This window comes from Eschrichtius robustus, chromosome 8 (assembly GCF_028021215.1).
Source record: "Eschrichtius robustus isolate mEscRob2 chromosome 8, mEscRob2.pri, whole genome shotgun sequence".
NCBI classification, from domain to species: Eukaryota; Metazoa; Chordata; class Mammalia; order Artiodactyla; family Eschrichtiidae; genus Eschrichtius; species Eschrichtius robustus.
In genome coordinates this window covers 49,121,363-49,145,314 of record NC_090831.1, presented here as the reverse complement: position 1 = coordinate 49,145,314, position 23,952 = coordinate 49,121,363, and the positions used below count along the sequence as shown (strand labels likewise).

Sequence of the window (23,952 nt, the reverse complement as noted above, 5' to 3'; positions counted from 1 at the left end):
GGTACAGTACTTCAGATATCCATTTGAAGTTTGAATAGAGAAAACCAGACCCCACTTACATACTATGTTTTACATTCTTCTCAGTGCCAGCTACTCTTTCTTATTTGATCAAATTATTCCCTCGTTAAGGAATGTTATTCAATAAAGCAAGGGTTTGTGATGTTAAATCTATGAGAGACCAGTTAACCTGCATGGGAACAAATTGCACTAGAACTTTCACCAAGATATCTCACAAATGAGAGTGGAGAGCTGCAGAAAGGGTAAATGGATGGACACATACGCACCTCAGTATGCTGATCTCTGTATATGAAGAACAGCTTTTTTTTTTTTAGTTTTAGCAGCAGCAGGTGAAAAGAGGAATGTGTAGGCATCTTAAAGACGTAAAAGGGCTAGTTGGTATATGATCTGATAGTTAACAAGCTAACAGTAATGAAGTAGAAGGTCACTCACCTCTGTCAGGGGAATTTATACCCATGGTAGTTAGTATGAGAAAAATTGACATTTTGAATTTTTTCAATATCTCATGGTACAATAAGTACATGACCAGTTGTTCCTTTTAAACAGTTCAGCCAGATGCCCTTTGGTCACCTAACTTGATTTCCTTATGAACCACTCCAAACACTTTATCTTAGACCCACAAACCTGTAGGGCAACATCTTTGCAGACTTTTGCCACCTTATAATATGGAGAGGAAGTCATTTAGGTGAAAAATCATCACAGCATCATCATAGGTAAGTGATGATTGAATCCCGTGAAGAGGAGAGGAAAGAGACCAGGACGAAAGTGGCAAGAGGGAGAAGTGGGTAAAACATAGCACTGAGAAAAGAAAGAAAGCGTGAACACATCCAGAAGGGCACATAAGGGGGAATGTAGGGTAGGGATTTTGATATTTATGCGTCTGAGTCTTCTGTCTAGTGTATCTTAATTTCCTTTGTTACATTATGTATGTCTGATCCTAATCTTATTTTTGTAAAATGTCGGTAGAACCTTCAGAATTCATTGTATACAATTATAATTTATTCTTTATTATACTCAATGAATTGTTATATGTAACCACAGTTGCATTTCCTCCTTATATGTATAATTTTATTACATTGTTATGTTTTATAATATGTGCAGACTCAAAATAAAGAACACAAATGACACCATCAAAATTTGATTATGAAAGATCATTTTCTTGACCTTTTTTTCACAAGAAGCTTAGGCACCCCACCCTTGTGGTTACGGTATTTACTGTGATTTAGTGAAGGGTGGGAAGACAGACAAGGAAAGGCATAGAAAGTATACTGGACTCAAAATATTGTGCTGGTATTGTGTGGGATGTGAGGAGGTGGAAATATCCCTCCACTGTGACCATCCAGAAAGATTTTATGAGAACACTGCTTTACCTGCTTTTTTTTCTTGTGTGTAGTAGCTCTTAAGAGAAACAAACCAATTAGTTGAGTGTTTGTCAACCCAACTACTATAGTCTCACAACGGCAGATAAGTAATCCTTTTCTGGAAAGACATCTGAAATGATCTAGGAAAGTTAATTCTTAGTAAACCAAAGAGTAGTCATTGCTTTTGCATGATAGTTGTAAACAATGTATCAGACTATCTTTCTAAATTGCCATGTTGTAAATTCAGCAAAAAGCATTTTACCGTATAATGTGCATTTTACCCTATATGCTCGAGATACATCCTTAGCCATACATAATAAAGACAGATATTGAGATGGAAATGAACGTAAAATGAGTATCAGCCCAACAACTTTTATATTTGAGAACGAGGGGAAGGGGAAGGAGGAAGAGAAAAAGAATGAAAGAAGAAAGTAGGGAAGGAACGAAGGCAGGAAAGAAGAAAGAAAGAGGTGTTTGCATGGTATTTGTTTTTCGTGCAACCTGACATCTGTTCATTCGAGCTGTGGATAGGTAGGAGAAACCCATGGCCATACACCCATTGAAAATATCAAGATGGTTAGTTCAAGATACAGACTTAGTAGAATCCAGGTGGCCTCATAGGCCAGGGTCAGACAGAGCATATCCTCCTGCAACTCTTCCTCTGACCTCTTCATTCCATAGGGCTGTGGGGTTATTTTGACATTCTCTGTAAAACAGGGAAACTAACTGGATCACTTGGGTTTCATTTTGCCCATAGGTATTTTTAATTCGGATTTATGCAAAAAGTCTCTGTTTCATAATTTCACTTAAGGCCTCTCTGATTCTTAAAGCAAACTGCTGGCATGGCCTCATCACAGCCCAAAGAAACCAGTTGTTTAAACTGTGATGTGTCTCTGAAGTGTCCCAGCTCCCTGGAAAGCCCCTGTTCACAGTCACAAGTTAGTTATTGTGCTGGTTGAAGGGATCTGGCTTTGAAATAGCGTGAAGGTAAAATTCCAAGTATTTTAAAATCCGAAGACATTTATAAGAAATTTATTAAATTTCTTTGAGATGGGATGCTGAAGATAAATGTGATTTAACAACTCTAGAAAAATAATAACTGGATATTTTTCTTTTTCTAAAACCTTGAGTCAGGCCAGTTATGTCATAGCTTCTTCAAAGTTTACGCTTTCTAAACATTCATTTCAAATGATACAGAATAATAATATTAACAGTCATACCAAGTAAAATATAGTGTTTTACATCTTTCAAAGTGTACTTAAAAGGCAATGCCTTGTTTGAATCTCTCTCTCAAAAAAAAAAAAAAGTCCTTTGTGGTAGGTGAGATGAGTATTATACTATGGCCATGTTACCTGCTTGTTTCTGTTAAGTAAGTTTTCAACATCCCATGCAACTTGGAGCCAAGTACAGTGCCCATCCGCTGATTCTTTGTTTGCCTGTCCTCATAATCCAAAAGTATTAATTATGTTAATGGAAACTTACTAAAATTTTTCTTCAACCATTTGAACTCTTTCCCAAAGTAAATGTACCAAGAAAGATAATCATGTTTTTGAAGAAAAATGGTATTGAGATGTAAAAGGATACAACATTAATGAAATAAAATCAGTTGTGATTGAGAATAGACATTTAATTAAACTTAAGTTAAATGAAAACTAACCTTAATATGTATCAACCATTTTTATTTTTTGTGCTCAAAGATTTTTTAAAAAAAAATACTGTTATGTAGTTGAAAAATTCCTATAATTATTCCTCAGTTTGTAATAGTTATTTGAGAGTAATGGAGAGGCCATGTTATTAGTTTAACCATGTTAAGTTTTCCTGTATCTTTTCCTTCCTGCTAGGAAAAGGAAGATGACAAATCAGACACTTCAAGCGTTCAGCAGCCGAAAAGCCCACAAGGTCTGAGTGACACAGGATATTCTTCTGACGGAATATCAAGTTCGCTTGGTGAAATTCCAAGTCTTATTCCCAGTGATGAAAAGGATTTGCTCAAGGGACTCAAAAAGGACTCCTTTTCACAAGAAAGCAGCCCATCCAGCCCCTCAGATTTGGCTAAGTTAGAAAGTATGGTCCTATCCATTTTGGAAGCTCAGGCAAGTACACTTGAAGAAAAGTCAGAAAAGAAAACAGAACCCCGTGAGGTTTCTCCTGAGCAGCCTAAGGACCAACAGAAAACTCAGAGTTTAGCCGAAATGCTGGAATCTACAGTTTCAGAGGAGCTTAAAGAGAGTCAAGAAGAAAAAGACACTGTTAAGAAAGAGAGCCAACAAGACATCCCTTCCAGAAAGGACCATGAAGAAAAGTCTGAATTTGTTGATGAGTTGGCTACAAGAAGGCAGCCTTATGATTCAATTGAAGACAGTAGCGAAAGTGAAAACTCACCTGTTCCACAAAGAAAACGGAGAACTAGTGTTGGTTCATCAAGCAGCGATGAATATAAACATGAAGATAGTCAAGGATCAGGTGAAGAGGAGGACTTCATTCGAAAGCAAATCATAGAAATGAGTGCTGATGAAGATGCTTCAGGTTCTGAAGATGATGAGTTCATTAGGAACCAGCTCAAAGAGATTAGTAGTAGTATTGAAAGCCAGAAGAAGGAAGAAACCAAAGGGAAGGGAAAAGGAACAGCAGGGAAACACAGGCGATTGACGCGAAAAAGTAGTTCAAGCTTTGATGATGATGCAGGGAGGCGCCATTCGTGGCATGATGAAGACGATGAGACCTTTGATGAAAGTCCTGAACTTAAATACAGAGAAACTAAAAGTCAGGAGAGTGAAGAACTTGTAGTTGCCGGAGGAGGAGGGCTACGTCGATTCAAAACGATTGAACTCAATAGCACTATCACAGATAAATATTCTGCAGAGACATCACAGAAAAAAACAGCTTTGTACTTTGATGAAGAGCCAGAATTAGAAATGGAAAGCTTGACAGACTCTCCGGAAGATCGGTCAAGGGGGGACGGATCTTCTAGTCTTCATGCCTCTAGCTTCACTCCTGGCACATCCCCTACATCAGTTTCGTCACTTGATGAGGACAGCGACAGTAGCCCGAGTCACAAAAAAGGAGAGAGCAAACAGCAACGCAAAGCTCGACACAGATCGCATGGCCCTCTTTTACCTACGATTGAAGATTCTTCAGAGGAAGAAGAATTGAGAGAGGAAGAAGAATTATTGAAGGAGCAAGAAAAGCAACGGGAATTAGAACAGCAGCAAAGGAAGAGTTCTAGTAAGAAATCAAAGAAAGACAAAGATGAACTTCGAGCTCAGAGAAGGAGGGAAAGACCAAAGACACCACCCAGTAATCTCTCTCCCATCGAAGATGCGTCTCCAACAGAAGAATTACGTCAGGCTGCAGAAATGGAGGAGCTCCGTCGATCTTCTTGTTCTGAATATTCACCTAGCATAGAGTCAGACCCAGAAGGCTTTGAAATAAGCCCAGAGAAGATAATCGAAGTACAAAAAGTTTATAAATTGCCCACAGCTGTGTCTTTATACTCACCGACAGATGAGCAATCTATTATGCAGAAAGAAGGTAGCCAAAAGGCATTAAAAAGCGCTGAGGAGATGTATGAAGAAATGATGCATAAAAGCCAGAAATATAAAGCTTTTCCAGCTGCAAGTGAACGAGACGAAATGTTTGAAAAAGAGCCTTTGTACGGTGGGATGTTAATAGAGGATTATATTTATGAATCTTTAGTAGAGGACACATACAATGGTTCCGTTGATGGCAGTCTGCTCACGAGGCAAGAAGAAGAAAATGGATTTTTACAGCAGAGAGGGAGAGAGCAAAAAATAAGACTTCCAGAACAGATTTATGAAGATCCCATGCAGAAAATTACAGACCTTCAGAAAGAGTTTTATGAGCTAGAAAGCTTACATGTTGTTTTGCCTCAAGAAGACATTGTTTCAAGCTCTTTTATCATCCCAGAAAGCCATGAGATTGTGGATCTGGGCAGTATGGTAACTTCTACCAGTGAAGAAAAGCAATTATTAGATGCTGATACTGCCTATGAAGAACTCATAAAAAGGCAACAGATGCAGTTAACACCTGGATCCAGTCCCACCCAGCCCCCCATCAGGGATGATATGACAGAGTCTACTGTGGACTTTGACAGGGTGCCTGATGCATCTTTGACATCAAGTGTTCTCTCAGGAGCATCTCTTACAGATTCGACTAGCAGTGCAACACTGTCCATCCCAGATGTTAAAATAACCCAACATTTTTCAACAGAAGAAATTGAGGATGAATATGTGACTGATTATACAAGAGAAATTCAAGAGATAATTGCTCATGAGTCACTGATTTTGACCTACTCTGAGCCTTCAGAAAGTGCTACATCTGCCCCACCCTCTGACACACCCTCTCTCACATCATCTGTTTCTTCAGTTTGTACCACAGATAGCTCCTCGCCCATTACTACCCTGGATAGCATAACCACAGTTTATACTGAGCCAGTGGACATTGTAACTAAATTTGAAGATTCTGAGGAAATTTCTTCATCAACATATTTCCCAGGCAGCATTATAGACTATCCAGAAGACATATCTTTAGATCGGACTACCATACCAGATGGTAGAACTAGTGCTGATCACATTGTGATTTCCTTATCTGATATGGAACCTTCTCTCATAGAATCTGTAGGAACTAAACTTGAGGAGCTAATTGCTGACACTATTTCTACTGACTTATCTGTATCTGAAAAAGACCCAGTGAAGAAAGCCAAGAAGGAAACAGGGGATGGAATTATTCTGGAAGTTTTGGAAGCTTACAGAGATACAAGGAAGGAGTCGGAGGCTGAACTAACAAAAATTAGCCCATCTGAAACTGTGTTTGATCAGACACCTTCTTCTCTAACAGCCATTCCAATGAAGGAGCGGATTTCAACTACATGCTTTTTATCTGAAGACGTTTTTGGTCAAGCAAAGCCTGCATCTCAGCTGCCATCTGGCCCTCCTTCTATTTCCTGTCTTCCAACCAAAGCTCGTCCATTCCTTCGAAGTTCTTCTTTGGACACATCAGCCCAACCTCCTCCCCCTCCTCCTCCTCCTCCCCCACCCCCTCCTCCCCCTCCACCCCCTCCTCCTCCCCCACCTCTTCCTCCACCAACCTCACCTAAACCAACTATTCATCCTAAAAAAAAGTTAACAGTTCCAGCTCCAGTGACTGCGACTACTGCAGCTACACCCCTAGTAGATTCTGTTACTACAGTAGAGACCACAGCTGCTCCAAGAAGTAATGGGTTACCTATAACAAAAATATGTACCACTGCACGTCCTCCTGTTCCACCTAAGCCATCTTCAGTTCCATCTGGACTTGTATTTACACATAGACCTGAGCCAAGCAAACCTCCAGTTGCCCCTAAACCAGCAATTCCTGAACCTCCAGTCACTACCGCAAAACCAACAGATACGCAGCCCAAACCAACAGGTCTGCCTATAACTTCAAATATGACATTAAATTTAGTGACTTCAGCAGATTATAAATTGCCTTCCCCTACCTCTCCGCTTTCCCCGCACTCTAACAAGTCCTCGCCAAGATTTTCCAAGTCCCTCATGGAAACTTATGTGGTTATCACATTGCCATCTGAACCTGGGACTCCAACAGATTCTTCAGGGAGTCAAGTTATTACCAGCTGGCCCTTGGGATCACCCCCCAAAGATCTGATTTCCATTGAGCCAGTATTTTCTGTAGTTCCTCCTATGACAGCTACAGAAATTTCAAGTTCTTCACAACAGAGCCTGTACATCTCAGGAGCTTTGGAGACATTTTCTGCTATCCCTGTCACAACACTATCTTCATTTCAAGAACCCCCAACCTCAGTTACACAGTTTCTCCCAGCTGAAGTTTCCAAGGCTGAGTTTTCAACAGCGAAAAGTACAGTCGCTAGTACTGGTCTCAGCAGTGTCTCTATATCCATTCCTCCAGAGCCTCTTGCTCTAGATCACCTCCATTTAGAGAAGCAACAGTATAAAGAAAAGGTCAAGTTGCAACTTGTTGGTGATGCTATTGATCTGCGTACAGTACCCAAAGTAGAAGTTAAAGTAACTGAAAAATGTATGGATCTTTCTGCTTCCATGATGGATGTGAAGAGGCAGACCACAATAAGTGAAATGTATGGGAGACAAATTAGTGCTGTCCAGCCCTCTATTATAAATCTCAGTGCAACTTCATCAGGAGTGACTCCAATATCCCTGATCACCGAGACAGTGACTGTAGTCACGTGCACAGCTACTGCAAGTTACACCACAGGCACAGAAAGCCTAGTGGGTCTAGAACATGCAACAGTAATGCCACTCCAGCTCACTACATCAAAGCATGTAGAGCCCCCATACAGGGTACCAAGTGGCCAGGCCTTTCCTACAGTTAGGGAGGAAGCACCAATAAACTTATCTTTAAGCACTTCTGTACACCCAATGACATCAGCTCTTACGAAACCCATTACTGCACCTCCTGTTGGTGTCACAAATGGATGGACTGATAGCACCACATCACAGGGCATCACTGATGGGGAAGTAGTGGATCTCAGTACCTCAAAGTCTCATAGAACTGTTGTAACAATGGATGAAGCTACTTCAAATGTGGTGACCAAAGTAATAGAAGATGATGAAAAACCTGTTGATCTGACTGCAGGAAGAAGAGCTGTGTGCTGTGATGTGGTTTATAAGTTACCTTTTGGAAGGAGCTGCATGGCACAGCAGCCTGCAACGACTCTTCCTGAGGATCGTTTTGGTTATAGGGATGATCACTATCAATATGATCGAGCGGGGCCATATGGTTATAGAGGGATTGGGGGAATGAAACCTTCCATGTCTGACACTAATTTAGCAGAAGCTGGACATTTTTTCTATAGAAGTAAGAATGCTTTTGATTATTCTGGAGGAACTGATGCAGCAGTAGATCTAACTTCAGGGAGAGTTACTACAGGTCAGTATGATGTAGCAACAGACCTTTCCTTGAAATATCATTATGGTGTTCCTCATCTCATTTCAGGATGACAATGTGGTCCCTTTTTCAATTTTGTTACCTTTCATCTTTCTTTGGATGTTTTGGCAACATATTTTGGAGTACATGTGCGCTTTTGTTTCTTCATTTTTTTTTTTTTGTTAATCTGTTCCACGCAAAGTCACCTGCATGTGCCTGCATGTTCAACATTGCTTTTATTCCGCACCTAGGTAGGTTAACCTGTGGATTTGCATGCAGTCCCGTTCATTATGTTCTTCAAGACTGAGTGGGCTTTCCAACCCCAAAAGCATCATTCGTTCTGGGAACTGGACTATAACTGTACCCTGTGTTTCAGGTGAGGTAATGGATTATTCAAGCAAGACTACAGGTCCCTATCCAGAAACACGACAAGTCATTTCGGGAGTTGGGATTAGTACTCCACAGTATTCCACAGCAAGAATGACTCCACCTCCAGGACCTCAGTATGGTGTGGGGAGTGTTTTGAGGTCATCTAATGGTGTTGTCTATTCTTCAGTAGCAACTCCAATTCCTTCCACATTTGCCATCACCACACAACCTGGCTCCATTTTCAGCAACACCATGAGGGATTTGTCTGGTGTGCACGCAGCTGTCGCTGTGACTTCATTATCCGCCCTGCACCAGAGCCAGCCAATGCCTAGATCATATTTCTTGACAACAGGTGCATCTGTAACGGACATTGCAGTGACTGGTGTTGATATCAATGCCAGTTTGCAAACTATCACTATGGAAACTCTGACAGCTGAGACGATGGACTCAGTTCCCACTTTAACCACAGCGTCTGAAGTATTTTCTGAAGTGGTGGGAGAGGAAAGTGCGCTTTTAATCGTCCCCGAAGAAGATAAGCAACAACAGCAACTGGACTTGGAGCGTGAGCTCTTGGAACTGGAGAAAATTAAGCAGCAGCGTTTTGCTGAGGAATTAGAGTGGGAACGGCAGGAAATTCAAAGGTTCCGAGAACAGGAAAAGCTCATGGTTCAAAAAAAGCTGGAGGAGCTGCAGTCAATGAAGCAGCATCTCCTGTATCAGCAAGAAGAGGAGCGGCAAGCCCAGTTCATGATGAGACAGGAGACTTTAGCGCAGCAGCAGTTGCAGCTGGAGCAGATCCAGCAGCTGCAGCAACAGCTTCACCAGCAGCTCGAGGAGCAAAAGATCCGCCAGATCTACCAGTATAACTATGACCCCTCTGGAACTGCTTCTCCACAAACCACTACAGAGCAGGCCATTCTGGAAGGTCAGTATGCTGCCCCAGAAGGTGGTCAGTTTTGGGCGACCGAAGATGCAACCACCACAGCCTCTGCCGTGGTGGCGATTGAAATACCACAAAGCCAAGGATGGTACACAGTTCAGTCGGATGGGGTTACTCAGTACATTGCCCCACCTGGCATCCTGAGTACTGTTTCAGAAATACCTCTGACAGACGTGGTTGTAAAAGAGGAGAAGCAACCCAAAAAGAGAAGTTCTGGAGCTAAAGTCCGTGGCCACTATGATGAGATGGGGGAAAATCTGGCAGATGATCCCCGCTGCTTTAAAAAGATAGTGGACAGTGGGGTACAAACTGACGATGAAGATGCAGTGGATCGGAGTTACGTGAGTAGGAGAAGGAGAACTAAAAAGAGTGTCGATACAAGCGTCCAAACGGATGATGAAGATCAGGATGAATGGGATATGCCTTCTAGATCAAGGAGAAAAGCTCGCGTAGGGAAATACGGTGACAGCACTACAGAGGCAGACAAGGCCAAACTCCTTTCCAAAGTCTCCAGTATAGCAGTTCAAACAGTAGCAGAGATATCTGTGCAAACTGAACCAGTCGGAACCATAAGAACGCCTTCGATACGGGCACGCGTGGATGCCAAGGTAGAAATAATTAAACACATTTCAGCGCCAGAAAAGACTTCCAAAGGGGGCAGTTTAGGATGTCAAACAGAAGCAGATTCAGACACACAAAGTCCTCAATATCTGGGTGCCACATCTCCACCCAAAGACAAGAAACGCCCAACACCTTTAGAGATCGGTTATTCATCTCACCTTCGGGCAGATTCCACATTACAGCTGGCTCCTTCCCCACCCAAATCTCCAAAAGTCCTTTATTCACCCATCTCACCACTTTCACCAGGCAAAGCCTTAGAATCAGCCTTTGTACCTTATGAGAAACCCCTCCCTGATGATGTAAGTCCACAGAAAGTACTGCACCCCGATATGGCTAAAGTTCCCCCAGCAAGTCCTAAGACAGCCAAGATGATGCAACGCTCCATGTCTGACCCCAAGCCTCTGAGTCCAACAGCAGACGAAAGTTCCAGGGCTCCTTTTCAGTATACCGAGGGCTACACGGTAAGAGTGCTTCTTTTCAGTTAGAAGACAATGGATGAGTTGATGTTAACTGTGTGGTTGCAGACTTTAGGAGGCAGTAAAGGCTCCTGGTGCCTAATTCTAAATTTCAGTGAGGACTATTTCATTAGAAATTTGGGGGAAAAGATAGAAAAGTATACATCCATGTAGAAACACCACAAAAAGACCATATTATGTGAGACAAAAATGAGAGAGAAGGTTATTATTTTATGATGTAATGAGATTGAAATTTTGTTCTAATCTTGAAATCTCCCAAGTGTCAACTGTAGACTGATTTTGGTGAGTACAATTAATATTCATATTCAAGTATGATGGAATAAGCATTGAACATAAATAGATAAGGCAAAGGATGACCAAACGTTTAAACCCGTGGATACTGGAATTCTTTAGTGGGAAGATCTGTGGAGATCATTTAATCAGTCTATTCTTCCTTCCTCCAGAATGTTAACCTTTGTTGCTCCAGAGAGAGCATTTCTAGAGCAGAAAGTGTAAAATAATCTTCATAGTTCATCCATGCTTATTTTGTTCCTGGAAACTTCCTTAATCTACCTCAGATAAGCCTTAGTCCTAGTTCTTACAGAGGAAAAATTAATTTTTATGTTCCTTTGAATAATAGAGTTTAATTATTTAAAAATATGCTTCAAAGGGAAAAGAACATATAGGTATGTTGGACACATTGGTGAAGATCTCTATAGCTGAAAATAAGAAATGTTAATAATCAGGTATAAAAGAAGGTGTATCCTACTTAAAGAAAACCTAATATATAATTCTTTAGAAGGTTATTGATAAACCGGATAGTTCTATTTAAAACTAGATTTATGTTCAGATTAAGAGTTCCCCTAATGCACTGGTTTCTGAACTCTAGATCTTCAAACCCCGAAGCGTCTAAATAGGTTTTTCTGAGATATCACTCTGTTGCCAGCAACCCATATACATTAAACATTGGCTGGGGGCTGAAAAATATGTCACTATATGTAACTGTAAGTCAATTTTTAGGTATATAGGCATATTGATAGTCATATTAATAAATTAAAAATTCTTACAAGTTTTCTAGTTTCGTGGGGGCATTTTGTTATTATGGACTTTCTCAAACAGTGTGTAACTGTCTTCATGTGGGGGACAGGTCATAACTGTTTTAAGTCAGGGAACCACTGGTGCACTGAGATTTCATTCAGTTTACAGAGATTTGTTTTAATGTATAACTGTTTCTAGAATTAAATATATTGCAAGAAATATTTTTAACTCGGCTATAATGTATAGGTATCTATTTTTACAGCTGTGTCCTATGAACTCATCTAAAGAGTTACTTGAAAATCTTTGAAAATACATTTTTAAACAGTATTTTAAAGTTATATTCAAGGCTTCTGTCATTAGAAAGAACAGGCTTTTCCACGTGGTGTATTCATCATTTACTTAACGTATGGCCCTATACCCTTAATTCAAATGAGCTCTGGGATAGAAGAGATTCAGGTGTCAATATTTTTTCCTCGCAGTATTCACTTTGGATTTAGAAGTACAAAATGAAAGATACAGTGGGTTGTATAAGTTTTATTATTGATTGTACCAGCGATACTGATTACCTGTCTAATCGTAAAAGAAGTTGAACAGAATTACCAAGTAATACTCTGAGCCTGAAAAATCCTAAGTGTATTGAGCCTTGGAGCACAATCCAGTAGTTCCTTTTTCTAATTGGTCACACTCAGTGCATACTTTAATATGGAATAATTGTATACAGACTCAAAACTACTGTTTTATTGCACACACAAGGTAGACCATTTTATATACAGGCAATGTTTTTAGCACTTAAGATACTCTGATTCTAAGACGTGAATTTTTAAATGTATTTCTTGGCAAATTTCTAAACACTCTTTGAGTGTTTTAAACTAAAACGAGTTTCTCAGTTATAAGCATGAATTACTAAATGTTAGTTGTACTGAAAAGAATAACCTAAGTGATATTCATAGTGTTGTGAGTTTAAGTTTAGCTCAGTAATTTCCATATCATTAGTTTTCTCACACCAATAAAATTGAAAAAAAAATTACACCATCCAGTTCGACATAGTAACACCTGTAATTCAGCATGAAAGATCAGTTTTATATTATATGAGATTCTATAGTAACTTCTCTTCCTGGAAGTTCCAGGAAATGTTTCAAAGAGGAAGTTCTGAAACAGGAAGGTGAGATCTCTGTTGGACCATGAAGAGAAAAATGGAGGTTATTCTAAATAGAGGAAACAGATGTGCAAAAATGGAGGTCATTCTAAATACAGAAAACAGATGTGCAAAGGTTCAGACTGGTGAACAGACATAAAGCAAGGAGAAGGAGGAAAGGGTTTACTATAAGTGAAACTGGAAAGATAAGGAAGGAATAGGTCCCAGGGGATCTGATTTGCTGACTGCAAGTTTGGATTGCTTCCCTCGGCTGTGGGGAGCTTAGACCAAGCCACCATCATTTTTTGTTTACCCTGTGCCCTAGCCCGTGGACCTCACCACGCTTGCCTTCCTTACAGTCTATTTTCTGAACTGCACCTAGGGTGATTTTCTGAAGTGTACATCAGATTTTGTCACACACTCTCCAGTAGATTCTCAACAGATTCATGAGAATACATTAGAAATTTCTTAACAAGGACCCATGTGATCCCGACTCACAACTTCATTGGTCACGCCTACGTTTACCCCCCTTCTCGCTCTGCTCCAACCACTGACCTTGCCTTTCTTTGGATGTGCCAACCTCATCCCCACCCAGGACCCCTGTTGGGATCTCTCTCTCCCCAGATCTTTGCCTGGCTCGCTCCTGTGTACAGGTTTCTGCTTAAATTTCACTTCCACAAAGAAACTCTCCTTACCTCACTCTCTAAATGTCTATCAGCATGAATCCCTGCACCCTCTAAATTTGTGTATATTACTTATTAATATATATTTAATCAAATATCATCTTCCTTATCCAGTAGATCATAGCTTCTACAAGATCAGGAAAATCTTACTTTGTTTGCCTCTGTAGTCCCAAGAGCCTAGAACAGCACCTGGCACAAAGCAGACCTTCAGTATTTATTGAATAAATTTATTAAAGGAAGGCTTATAAGCATAGAAGCAATGGGTTAAGACATGCATTAAAAGACTCTGGCTGCTTACCTTTTCATTGCCACAATCTAGACCCATCCTAGCAAGTCCTGTTGATAATCTAAACTGATACCTCCTTTGCTTAAAGTGTCAGTTCCACTTTGTTTATTTTTATATATTGGGCTGGCCAAAAAGTTCATCCGGGTTTTTCTGTAAGATGTTATGGAATAGATACTTGAAACAACTGAGCGCAAGTTAAATAGCATTTAGCTATTAGTCCAACCACCTTGCAGATGAGGAGCAAAGCCCAGAGTAGGCTAGTGCCTTTATCATGGTTCTTTAATAAACCAGTAACCTGGCCAGGGTTCAAATGTTAAACTTGGCACCTGACAGTTATTCTTTATTAGTCTCTTCTGAGGCTTATGGGACATTTTCTGATTCTTCTTGCTAATTCAGTACCATGCTTGTTGTCTTTTTATCTTGTCATTTCCTCTGCTCTCCCAAAAAATCCAATTTAAATCCCCATCAGGTTTATTCATTTTTTAACTTATTCTTGCTTACATTCACTCATTATCTCATTCATCCATTCATTGCTCTTTTCCAGACACTGTGGTAACATACAGGATGAGGCAGAGTTCATGCTTGACCTCCCACCACTGGGATCATTTTGTTCTTCTTGCCCAAGTATCGTATTTGTTTGCTAGGGCTCTCGTAACAAAGTACCGCAAACTAGGTAGCTTAAACCACAAAAATGTATTGTGACAGTTCTAGAGGCCAGAAGTCCAAAATCAAGGTGTGAGCAGAGTTGGTTCTTTCTGAGGGCTGTTGCAGGCCTCTCTCGTAGCTTCTGCTAGCCTCCGGCGTTCCTTGGCTTGTAGTTGGTGGTCTCCCTGTGTCTCTTTACATTGTCTTCCCTCTCTGTGTGTCTGTCTCTATGTCCAAAGTTCCCCTCTTTGTAAGGACACCCGTCCCATGGATTAGGTCAACACTGAAGACCTGTTTTAACTTGATTACCTGTAAAGATCCTGTGTCTGAGTAGTTTCACATTCTGAGGTACTAAGGATCAGGACTTCCAACAAACTTTTTTTTTTTTTTTTTAACCCATAACACACATGAAAGCACTATATTGCCCTTTTTGTTTGTTCATAGGCAAATGTAGACTGTTTTTATGGTTTGTTGCTTTGTGTGCATTTGGTCCTCTTTCCATACTCAGTTACTTTTTTCTTAGTAACTATCTCACAAGCTTTTTGGAGAGCTTTCATTATTACAAAGTTCTTCCATATGGGTAAAATCTCTCTTCCTGGAGTTTCCAAACATTTGTCTTAATTCTGCAGCTTTAAACATCAGAGATTTAAATTTATTCCATTCGTACTCTATAGGAATACAACTAGTTGAGATCCTTTAACTCTGATAGAGTTTTTCCATCATGGAACTGTGGTTACACCTTTGACACACAAATTTCAAGGCAGGAGTCTATATCATCTGGTTAGTCTTTCACTGACCCTTTGAGTTCATGCTTAGCCCTAAGATATCGCATAGATTTAATTGGTTAAATTAGCACTAATTAACATAAAATCATAAAATAATACAGAGTGGGCATAACTGGTGCAGGGAGTTATCTGAGATCATTTTATTGAGTTATGTAATATTCCCCCGTGTCTGTAAGAGGTGAGCTGTATCTCTTTTCTAGACCTTATCACTCTGGTATCAAAGTCACAGCCCCAAAGCCAAATTCTATTTTTGACAACTTTATATAACCAAACGCTTTTATCTTGTGGTCTGCTTCCTTTTACAAACAGAAAATTTTAACTCTGAGTAAAGATGGAGAAAAATTACCACCTTTTTACTTGAGTTCTTCTGATTGCTCCCCATGAAAATTCCCAAGAGATACAACTAAAGTAAATTTAGAATTTATTCCTTCCCATGGGGTTGAGCTTGCTACTTAGATACCACTTGAAAATAATGTATTGTCATCATGATTTAGAAAAAGCACAGAAAGAAATAAGCTTTGTAATGAAAAAATGGTATGCACATAGATTTTTTTCTAACTTTCATCAGTGGAATTCTTCAATTAAAATGTTTTATGGAAATCAAATAATTAAAAATGAGTGGACACTAGTGGAGAGTGATCAAATCATCTGTAATGATTGAATGAAAGTAACACAACCTTCCCATCACTAAGTCTGGCAATTGTAGATATCCAGTTAATTCCCTTTCCTCACAGGGGTACATTTGGCAGTTTCTGTATTTCCTCAGCAGAAATTTGCTGACTGTCATTAAAGAGCTTTACCTTATGGGTTAGTAGAAAAAATTTTCAAATCTCCTAGTAACTGTGTGCCTTTCATGGTCTATGAAATATATAATGGTGCTTCTCTAGAAATTTTAGATTCCTGTTCTTTATAACCATTTTAAAGTTATTCTTTTAGGTAATAAGGCCTTTATTGACTGACCAAATGAAAACCACCCACCTTTCTAACACTCTATCCTTATGCTCTTCTTGAATTTTCTCCATATCACATATTATTATCAAAAGTACTATGTCTCTTCCTTTATAATTTCATGTATTGTCTTTCTTCCCCAACCAGAACTTATGGGTGAGGATTTTTGTTAATTACATTCACTGCTATATCCCCAGTGCCCGGAACAATGCCTGGTTCACAGTAGGTTCTCTATAGCAATACATTAATTTGATGAATTAGTGAACCGACCGCTTTCTCCACTAAACTGCTTTTAATTTGGGGGTGATTCACCAATTCCTTGCTCCCACCTAAAACAAAAAATAGAAACAAAGCAAAACAAATAAATAAAATCTTATTCATTCTCCGTACTACACTTCTTGTGTAGTTCAGGGTTACAGTTTTTCCTTCTGCTTTCCCCTGTGTTTTTCTTCTTTTGCTGAACGGATGATAAACGCTTTCTCAAATTTATTTCAGTCCAGTATTTTTGTGTGTGTCTGTGGATTACCTCGAGCATCACACCTATGAAACTTTCATAAACCAGAGCACCAAAACATGTTCCTCAGGCTCTTTTTCTTTCTTTTACACAATGAAACTGTTTACATCATGACCCCAGATGATCACGAACGTCGAGAAAGGAGGTTAAACTCACTCTTTTTGCAAAGTATAACTTCCTTGTTCCCACTCCCCTCTGCCTGTAAAACTCATTTTGTACAGCTCTTCGGAGCTTCTTTCTATCTGCTAGATTGGATGCTGCCTGACTCAAGTGGATTTTTGCTCAAATAAATTGTTAAAATATTTAAAAAAAAAAAAAAAAAAAGGAGGTAATGTAGCATGTTCTCTACAAAATCAGGAGAGAATGTCATAGCCATTGGAAGAAATAGCAGTGTAAATTCAAAGGATTTGTTTGGAGCTAGATTTATCATTCCAAGATTTATCTGTCTTTAAAAAAAAAAGCAATGATTCTTTTTTTTCTATCAAAAGAAATAGCACTTTTTATCAATAATGATACATGCCACTTTTTTGCACTAAAATAAGCTACATTTAAAATGTTGTCACCTCTGTCTGGTCTTCAAATTACATAAACTGCCAAGTGTTAAAACTGTTTTTCCTGCCCTTAGACTTGTTGAACAATTTTAGAGCTCTTTTAGTAATAGACAAATTCCTTATTAAAATATTTTTGTTCTAGAGTTTAAGCCAGGATCCTATTGCAAAGCAGATGGTATTCATGAGCTGATTTTTACAAGAATGTGTTTTGCTTCACTGATTGCTGTTTTGATAGCTATTTTTAAGATTTTTAGAACCCTTTAATGTCTATTTCTGAGAGTAATTTCCATAACCTAAATTGAGAAATTTTATTTCTGTCAATTTTATTTCTGTCAGAATGTACAGATTTAAGAAATAATGACCGTGGTAACCAAGTGTGATTTGAAGAATAATAGTTTTTAGGGGTTGCTTTTCATTACTGTCTTTGGAAAGCAACATAAGAAACCAGTCCATTAAAACTGACTTTGATGAAATAAGCTGTTTTATAATGGTAGTATTTACATATATGAGAGAAAAAGTATTCATATATTAAAGACTGGCTTTCTAAATAGCTGAGGCCTCATTTTTTCCTATAGCTTTTACACCCTCTTCATTGCTAGTACACTTTTCTTATCATATTTCTTCTTTATGATTAAAATCTTGGATATTATTATTATATATTATTATAATATATTATAAAATAGGAAATAGTATGTTAAAGTGTTTTTCAAAATAAATGGCAGTAAAATAATAATTTATGGTAATTATTATTAGGGTCTGATAAAAATCAAAATGAATGTATACATGTAGACAAATGTCAGTGAAAACCGGAAATTTTTTAAATTGATCTCATCAATTTAGTGTTCAGTAGTTAACCTTTGCTATTTCATTGTAATCAGTATCTAAGGATTAATTTCAAAACAAACCTTTTCAGACTGAAGGGGAAAAAAATCAGATTATTTGTGTTATTTTTTCTTAACATCTACATTTCAAACTATGCCAATAAACATAATTATAAGAAACAGACGTATGTTCCTAATGTTCAGTGAAAGACCTTTGCTGAAAATGTAACGCTAAATATTAGGAAATACTAGTTTAACACAGGGGAGTTCTGAGTTAATAGAGCATTGATTATTACTGACCCAGTTTAAAAACACTGAGCATCATTTAGCAGTTATTAGCTTCCTAAGTATTTTATCATAATATTCTTAATTCAGTACACTACCTGTTTTGAACAGTTGTGCAGTTTAAAACTGACTCTACATAAAGCTACCTACGTATTCTCGAAAATACATCCCCTCCCAAGAAACAGACATGCACTTTTGTATATTTGTTTATGTTTTTTAGAATTACTACTTATTTAGGATTCTATAATCTGCCACATGTGCTATTACTGAAATAAACTAACAAGCAACTAAAATGATTGTGATATAAAAATTTGGAAAAGTTTTGAGGTATAATGTACATAGTGGCATCAAAATGTATTCCAATAGTTGCTTTACTTTTTCTTATCACTATGTTCAACATAAAAATACATGTTTGTAATAGACATATATGCCTATACATATACATCTATACATAAGCTAGTTAATACTTTTATAGCCTTATATAACTAATAAAATAGTTTCAAATTCAGTTGCTCGGTAGAGATCCAAACCATTTCTCTTCTGTAGGTTTTATATTTATTTTATTCCATATTTTAAAGATGAGAAATCTGAAGTCCAGGTCAGTGTTCTTTGCACCTCCATACCCACCCAACATTAATTCCATTTGTAGCAAATGAATTTCTTCTACTTAACAGGATTTTCTTTTTGGTCCTCTTCGGTATCTTGACTTATGCGTAGAGTTTGAATTAGGAAAGCACCAGAACAAGTATAGTGAGGTAAATTGAGCCTTAAATGAACTGGCTAAATAAACTGAGGTAACTTAGTCTAAAGCTTTAAACAACAAAGGGAATTTTTATCTATTTTTTTTCTCCTTAAGAACAGTTTGCTAGAGATTCAAATTAAAACAGTTGAGAAAAGAGATGGTTGAACACAATGTAAGAAATCTTTAAGCTAAATTATAGAACTGCTATCTCTATTTGTTTTTGGTTGAAAAAATTTTATAAGATGACAAATAAAAGCTTAACTTTGTGAAGAACAGTAAATAACCCCTATGAGGGAGTAAACAGTAACATTAGAAGAGTTGAAGCTAAAAGTGATTATACTCATCCTCTCTCCTCCTCCTTCCTCAAGTGAATGAAACAGATATATACGAAAATTGTTTGGGCTCACTGATAAACCATTTTAACTACATAAGTAAATCACTCTTAATAAGTTGGACCACATTTTAATTTCTGACCTGTTGGGTGGTATATTTTAACATGACAGGGACAAGACAAGTCTCCAGTGTTTTTTCTGATAAAACTCAGCCCTAAACACAGAGCTCAGTCTCCGGGCATAGAGGCTACTTTTATGGGTTAGTCATTTACTTTTTAGAAGGTCGAGCTGAAATCACTGTTTAAAGTACTAATTAGCACTAATTGTAGAGAGTTTCAGGATACTTCATGAAAGACCCGACATCATGACATTTCTCCTTTTGACATTAATAAATGTGCATGAATTTCTTCAGTGTGTCATAGGTATTAAAATGATAGTAATGTTTCTAATAAAACAATGTTATTGTGTTTAGAAAAAGCTTCTTTGCGGCGCTTTCAACCAGTTCTTCCATTTATGGCATGAGCTGATGCCTGTAAACGCTCACTCAAATGCACTGCAGTCAGTAAGCTCAGGTTTCATTAATTATCCATTTGGAAAATCATCTAATCACCCATCAAAGTACACCTCTGTTCTCATGTAACTGAATTTATAGAATTAAGAATTGAAAACTTGACCTCTTAAAATAACATTTAGAAAAAATATTGTTGTATCTACATAAGTCCATGTGTGAGCTTTATCATCTTAGAAGACCAAAAAAAAGATTTCTTGCCACTTAATTTAATTGCCGTCCTTTATCAGTTCTTAATAGCACTGTCTTCTAAAGAACCAGATGGTTCTCCAGTTTATATGGAAGAAGGACCATGGTCCTACTTGCCCAAGGAAATTTTGTTGTTTAATTTAACTTGGGGGAAGCTATTCATGTGATTTAGGTTTATGAAAAAGAACTATTTTTATTTAGTGCACACATGTAGGTCAAAGCAGCTCGGAAGTATTTTAATGTCATGTTCCACGGTTTTATAGGCCAGAGGATAATAAATCAATGAGAAAGGAACAAAAAACAATAATAGAGATTCCTGTGATTTTGTGGTTAGGCATTTCAAGAGTCTAAACATAAAATATCTTTATTATCTCAAGATAATTTAGTAAAGACTGTGCCACTATTAAAAGGTCATGATGTTTCTCATGGCTTTAGATAAGTAGTTATTGAATCATTCCTCAAATTGCTAATGATCTGAAGCGCTGGAAAACATATCACATAGTAATCAATCACCATTCTAACACTTCATGTACAAAACTGTAGCATAATTAGAGATTTACATTTTACAGCATTTGAAATACAATTATTTTTGTCCTGAATACAATTATTTTTGTTTTGATGAGAGATTGTCAATGAGATATTTTATGGAAGCGTTGGCATCAGTACAATCCCTCTTTGTGGATCAATAATTTGTTCTCAAAATGAAGTAAGTCACAGGCAGGCAATACTATAATATTCAGCATGCTGAAAAAAAAGCAGGTGGAAGAGATGTATCTTACTTTTTTAATATACATTTATGTTTTAGGATAAGTTTTCATGTTAATTCTTGGAAATTTTTATTAACTTTATGTTTCCACTTCAGATTGCTCGTATAAACCATTAACACATTTTCTGGTAAAGCGATGTAGTTGTTATCTTGTGGTAGCATGTTAGAACTGTAAATGGTTTTGCCCTTGAAGAAGGAATCAACGTTAGATAGTTCTTCATAGCATTCCGTCTCCTAGTCCAGCAGCACTATGTAAAAGTTAAATGGTATAGAAATGAGAAAATAGGAGGTATCTGTGTTTATTTTCCAGTGATCTGATCTGATTTTCTTAGGCTATCATGTTTTCATAGCCTGTAGGTTAGTCAGTGCTTTTAAATTACTTCTTTCTCTTTATACTCACTGGTTATCAAACCTTCTTCTTAGCTAAGAGCATAGAGGCAAAATATGTTTGCTGCCCCCATAAATTTTTGAAGTAATAACTACAAAAAGAGTGATTTTAAACATAGTAATAACTGGATGTTGGGAGATTAAAAGGAAAAGAAAAAGGAGGTCATCCGTACCTTTAAGCATTCTCTTTTTCTCTTAGGAAAATGATCAAGAAAACGTAATTTTGAATGAAGCAACACACCAGTGAAGAAATATATCTGTAGTCTTGCACAGAAATGTGTTTTTCTAATGAAAATGTAAAACCTAGAAATGACAAAGATGGATGGATGGGAGGGATAGAAGGTAGAAGGGAGGAGGGAGAAATACACATCCATATGTATAAAAAATGATCACCTTAAAAACTTCTAAGAGGGCTTTCTAAAATACCTTATACAGATTTTAGGAGAGAAGAAATTAATCTCTTTGGGCCATTCCAAAAAATAGAAGGCAGTATGTGTTGCGCAGACTGACATCTCTGATGCTTCTGTCCAGCGAGGTGGAAACTAGTTTTCTGCTTGGCTGCCAGCCCAAGAGCAATGACTTTCAGCAAGAAAACAAGACAAACTGGGACAAGAGGCACATTAAGGAAAAGCTTAAAGATGCCTGATGAAATATTGAGCGCCACTTTCACAATATTAATTGGAGAACATTTTTGCCTCTGCTACTAGACTTTGAAAAATAACTTGTGTGTGACTTTTAAATATGTTCTATTACTTTGTTTTTATTTTCTGACTAATAACGTCTTGTGATTCAGTTTCTCACTTTTTTCTTGCTACTAGAATATTACAACAATTAAAGAACTACTTTAAAAAAACAATTTTCAAGTACATTCACAAATGGTAAATTCTCTCCCATAGCTGTAGAGACTCAAGACTGTTTATTGATAAAGGTGTTTATATTTTTTCAGTGATTCGGTGATATTTTCATAACAATGATAATACTGCTTATTTGGAGTTTGATTCGTGGAAATAGTTATTAAATTGTTCCACAGGACTCTAGTTGAAGAAATTTGATGGCTTTATTTGGTGTGTGCCAGGCACTGTGCCTTATTGCAATGCCTAGTGGATTCTAGATGTTTTATCAGTTTTCAAAGTATATTTCCATGAGTGGTATCATTTAGAATTTCATTTTCACAGGTCACTCCTCCGTTGTCTTTCATTTTTCTTGTATATCTTAAAGCAATAGAAATTACTGAGCCCTTACACTCAACATATGGAATGTTTTAGCTGTGTGTAGGGGTAAAGGTGGAATGGTGGTAAATAATGGGTCTATTTTGGGAACACATTATTATTTATTTATTTATTTATGTTTTTAAACACTTGACCCAGTTCGTGATGCAGGTCTAGCTTCTTTTTTTTTTTTTTTTTTATTATTTATTTTTGGCTGTGTTGGGTCTTCGTTTCTGTGCGAGGGCTTTCTCTAGTTGCGGCAAGCGGGGGCCGCTCTTCATCGCGGTGCGCGGGCCTCTCACTATCGCGGCCTCTCTTGTTGCGGAGCACAGGCTCCGGACGCGCAGGCTCAGTAGTTGTGGCTCACGGGCCCAGTTGCTCCGCGGCACGTGGGATCTTCCCAGACCAGGGCTCGAACCCGTGTCCCCTGCATTAGCAGGCAGATTCCCAACCACTGCGCCACCAGGGAAGCCCCAAGGGAACACATTATTAATGATACAATGTATAGGATAGAATGCTGAATATTTTTATATTCAACTGCTATTTTGTCTCAAAACTGGAAACTGTAGATATTGGGGTAGGGAGACCCCTCAAAGGTGAATTAATGCTTTCATTGACATTTCAGAGAGTGAAACTGCTTCTAGTCCTTTTTCAAGGAAGGACGTGTAGTCATATCTTCCAGCTTGCAGCCTTGTGTTTATCTTACAGCTTCATCTTCATCCTCCATCCTAACTTTCCAAAGTTAAAGGAGTATGCTAACCAATGTTCATATATTTTAAAGAGCTGTCTTGTTTGAAGGGGAAAATATCCTAGACATTTCATCTACCTGCCTAATACTAAGAGCCACAGATCGTTATAGACAGATAATGTTTATACGCTAAGAAGAAGGAACGACCAGGTACAGGGCAGAAGTAAAAATACCAGAGAGCACATAGTATGTATGAGTAGTATTCTTCTTACCAAGACAAAGACTTACTCTCATATTCAAAGTAAATGCAGGCCCTGAATGAGGAGAACTCCCAATAAGGTGAGACAGATGACTCTGAGAGCATTTTCTGTCCTCCAGTTCTGTATTCATACTGCACAATTGAAGGGCAGGGACCGTGTCTTACTCGTAATCTCAGTAGTCAGTACAGTAAACAATAAGCATGTTCTTAGATTTTTTCACTGAGCTATCAGATAGGTGTTTTTGGTTTTTATGGTTACTGTTTCAATTCTTTTTTCTTAAATTATTTTTAAGATGGCAAGGATTTCTCCATTTTAAAATTGAGGTTAGCTATCCAATCGATCTCCCTTAGTGATTCTGGTAATTAATTTCTCAAACTAAATACCTGTATTTCCTCCTAAGTTTGTAATCCCTTTTAAATTACACCATTGATCCTTC

General features: G+C 37.9%; 1 protein-coding gene across 1 annotated transcript in view; it reads left to right on the top strand.

The window, feature by feature from the left end:
• Positions 1 to 23,952, top strand: part of LOC137768831 (protein piccolo) — a 362,658-nt gene that overhangs the window by 175,479 nt on the left and 163,227 nt on the right. Inside the window, exons 5-6 of the mRNA XM_068550459.1 lie at positions 3,221 to 8,303; positions 8,677 to 10,691. Coding sequence (XP_068406560.1) covers positions 3,221 to 8,303; positions 8,677 to 10,691 — 7,098 coding nt within the window. The remainder of the gene's footprint in view (positions 1 to 3,220; positions 8,304 to 8,676; positions 10,692 to 23,952) is intronic.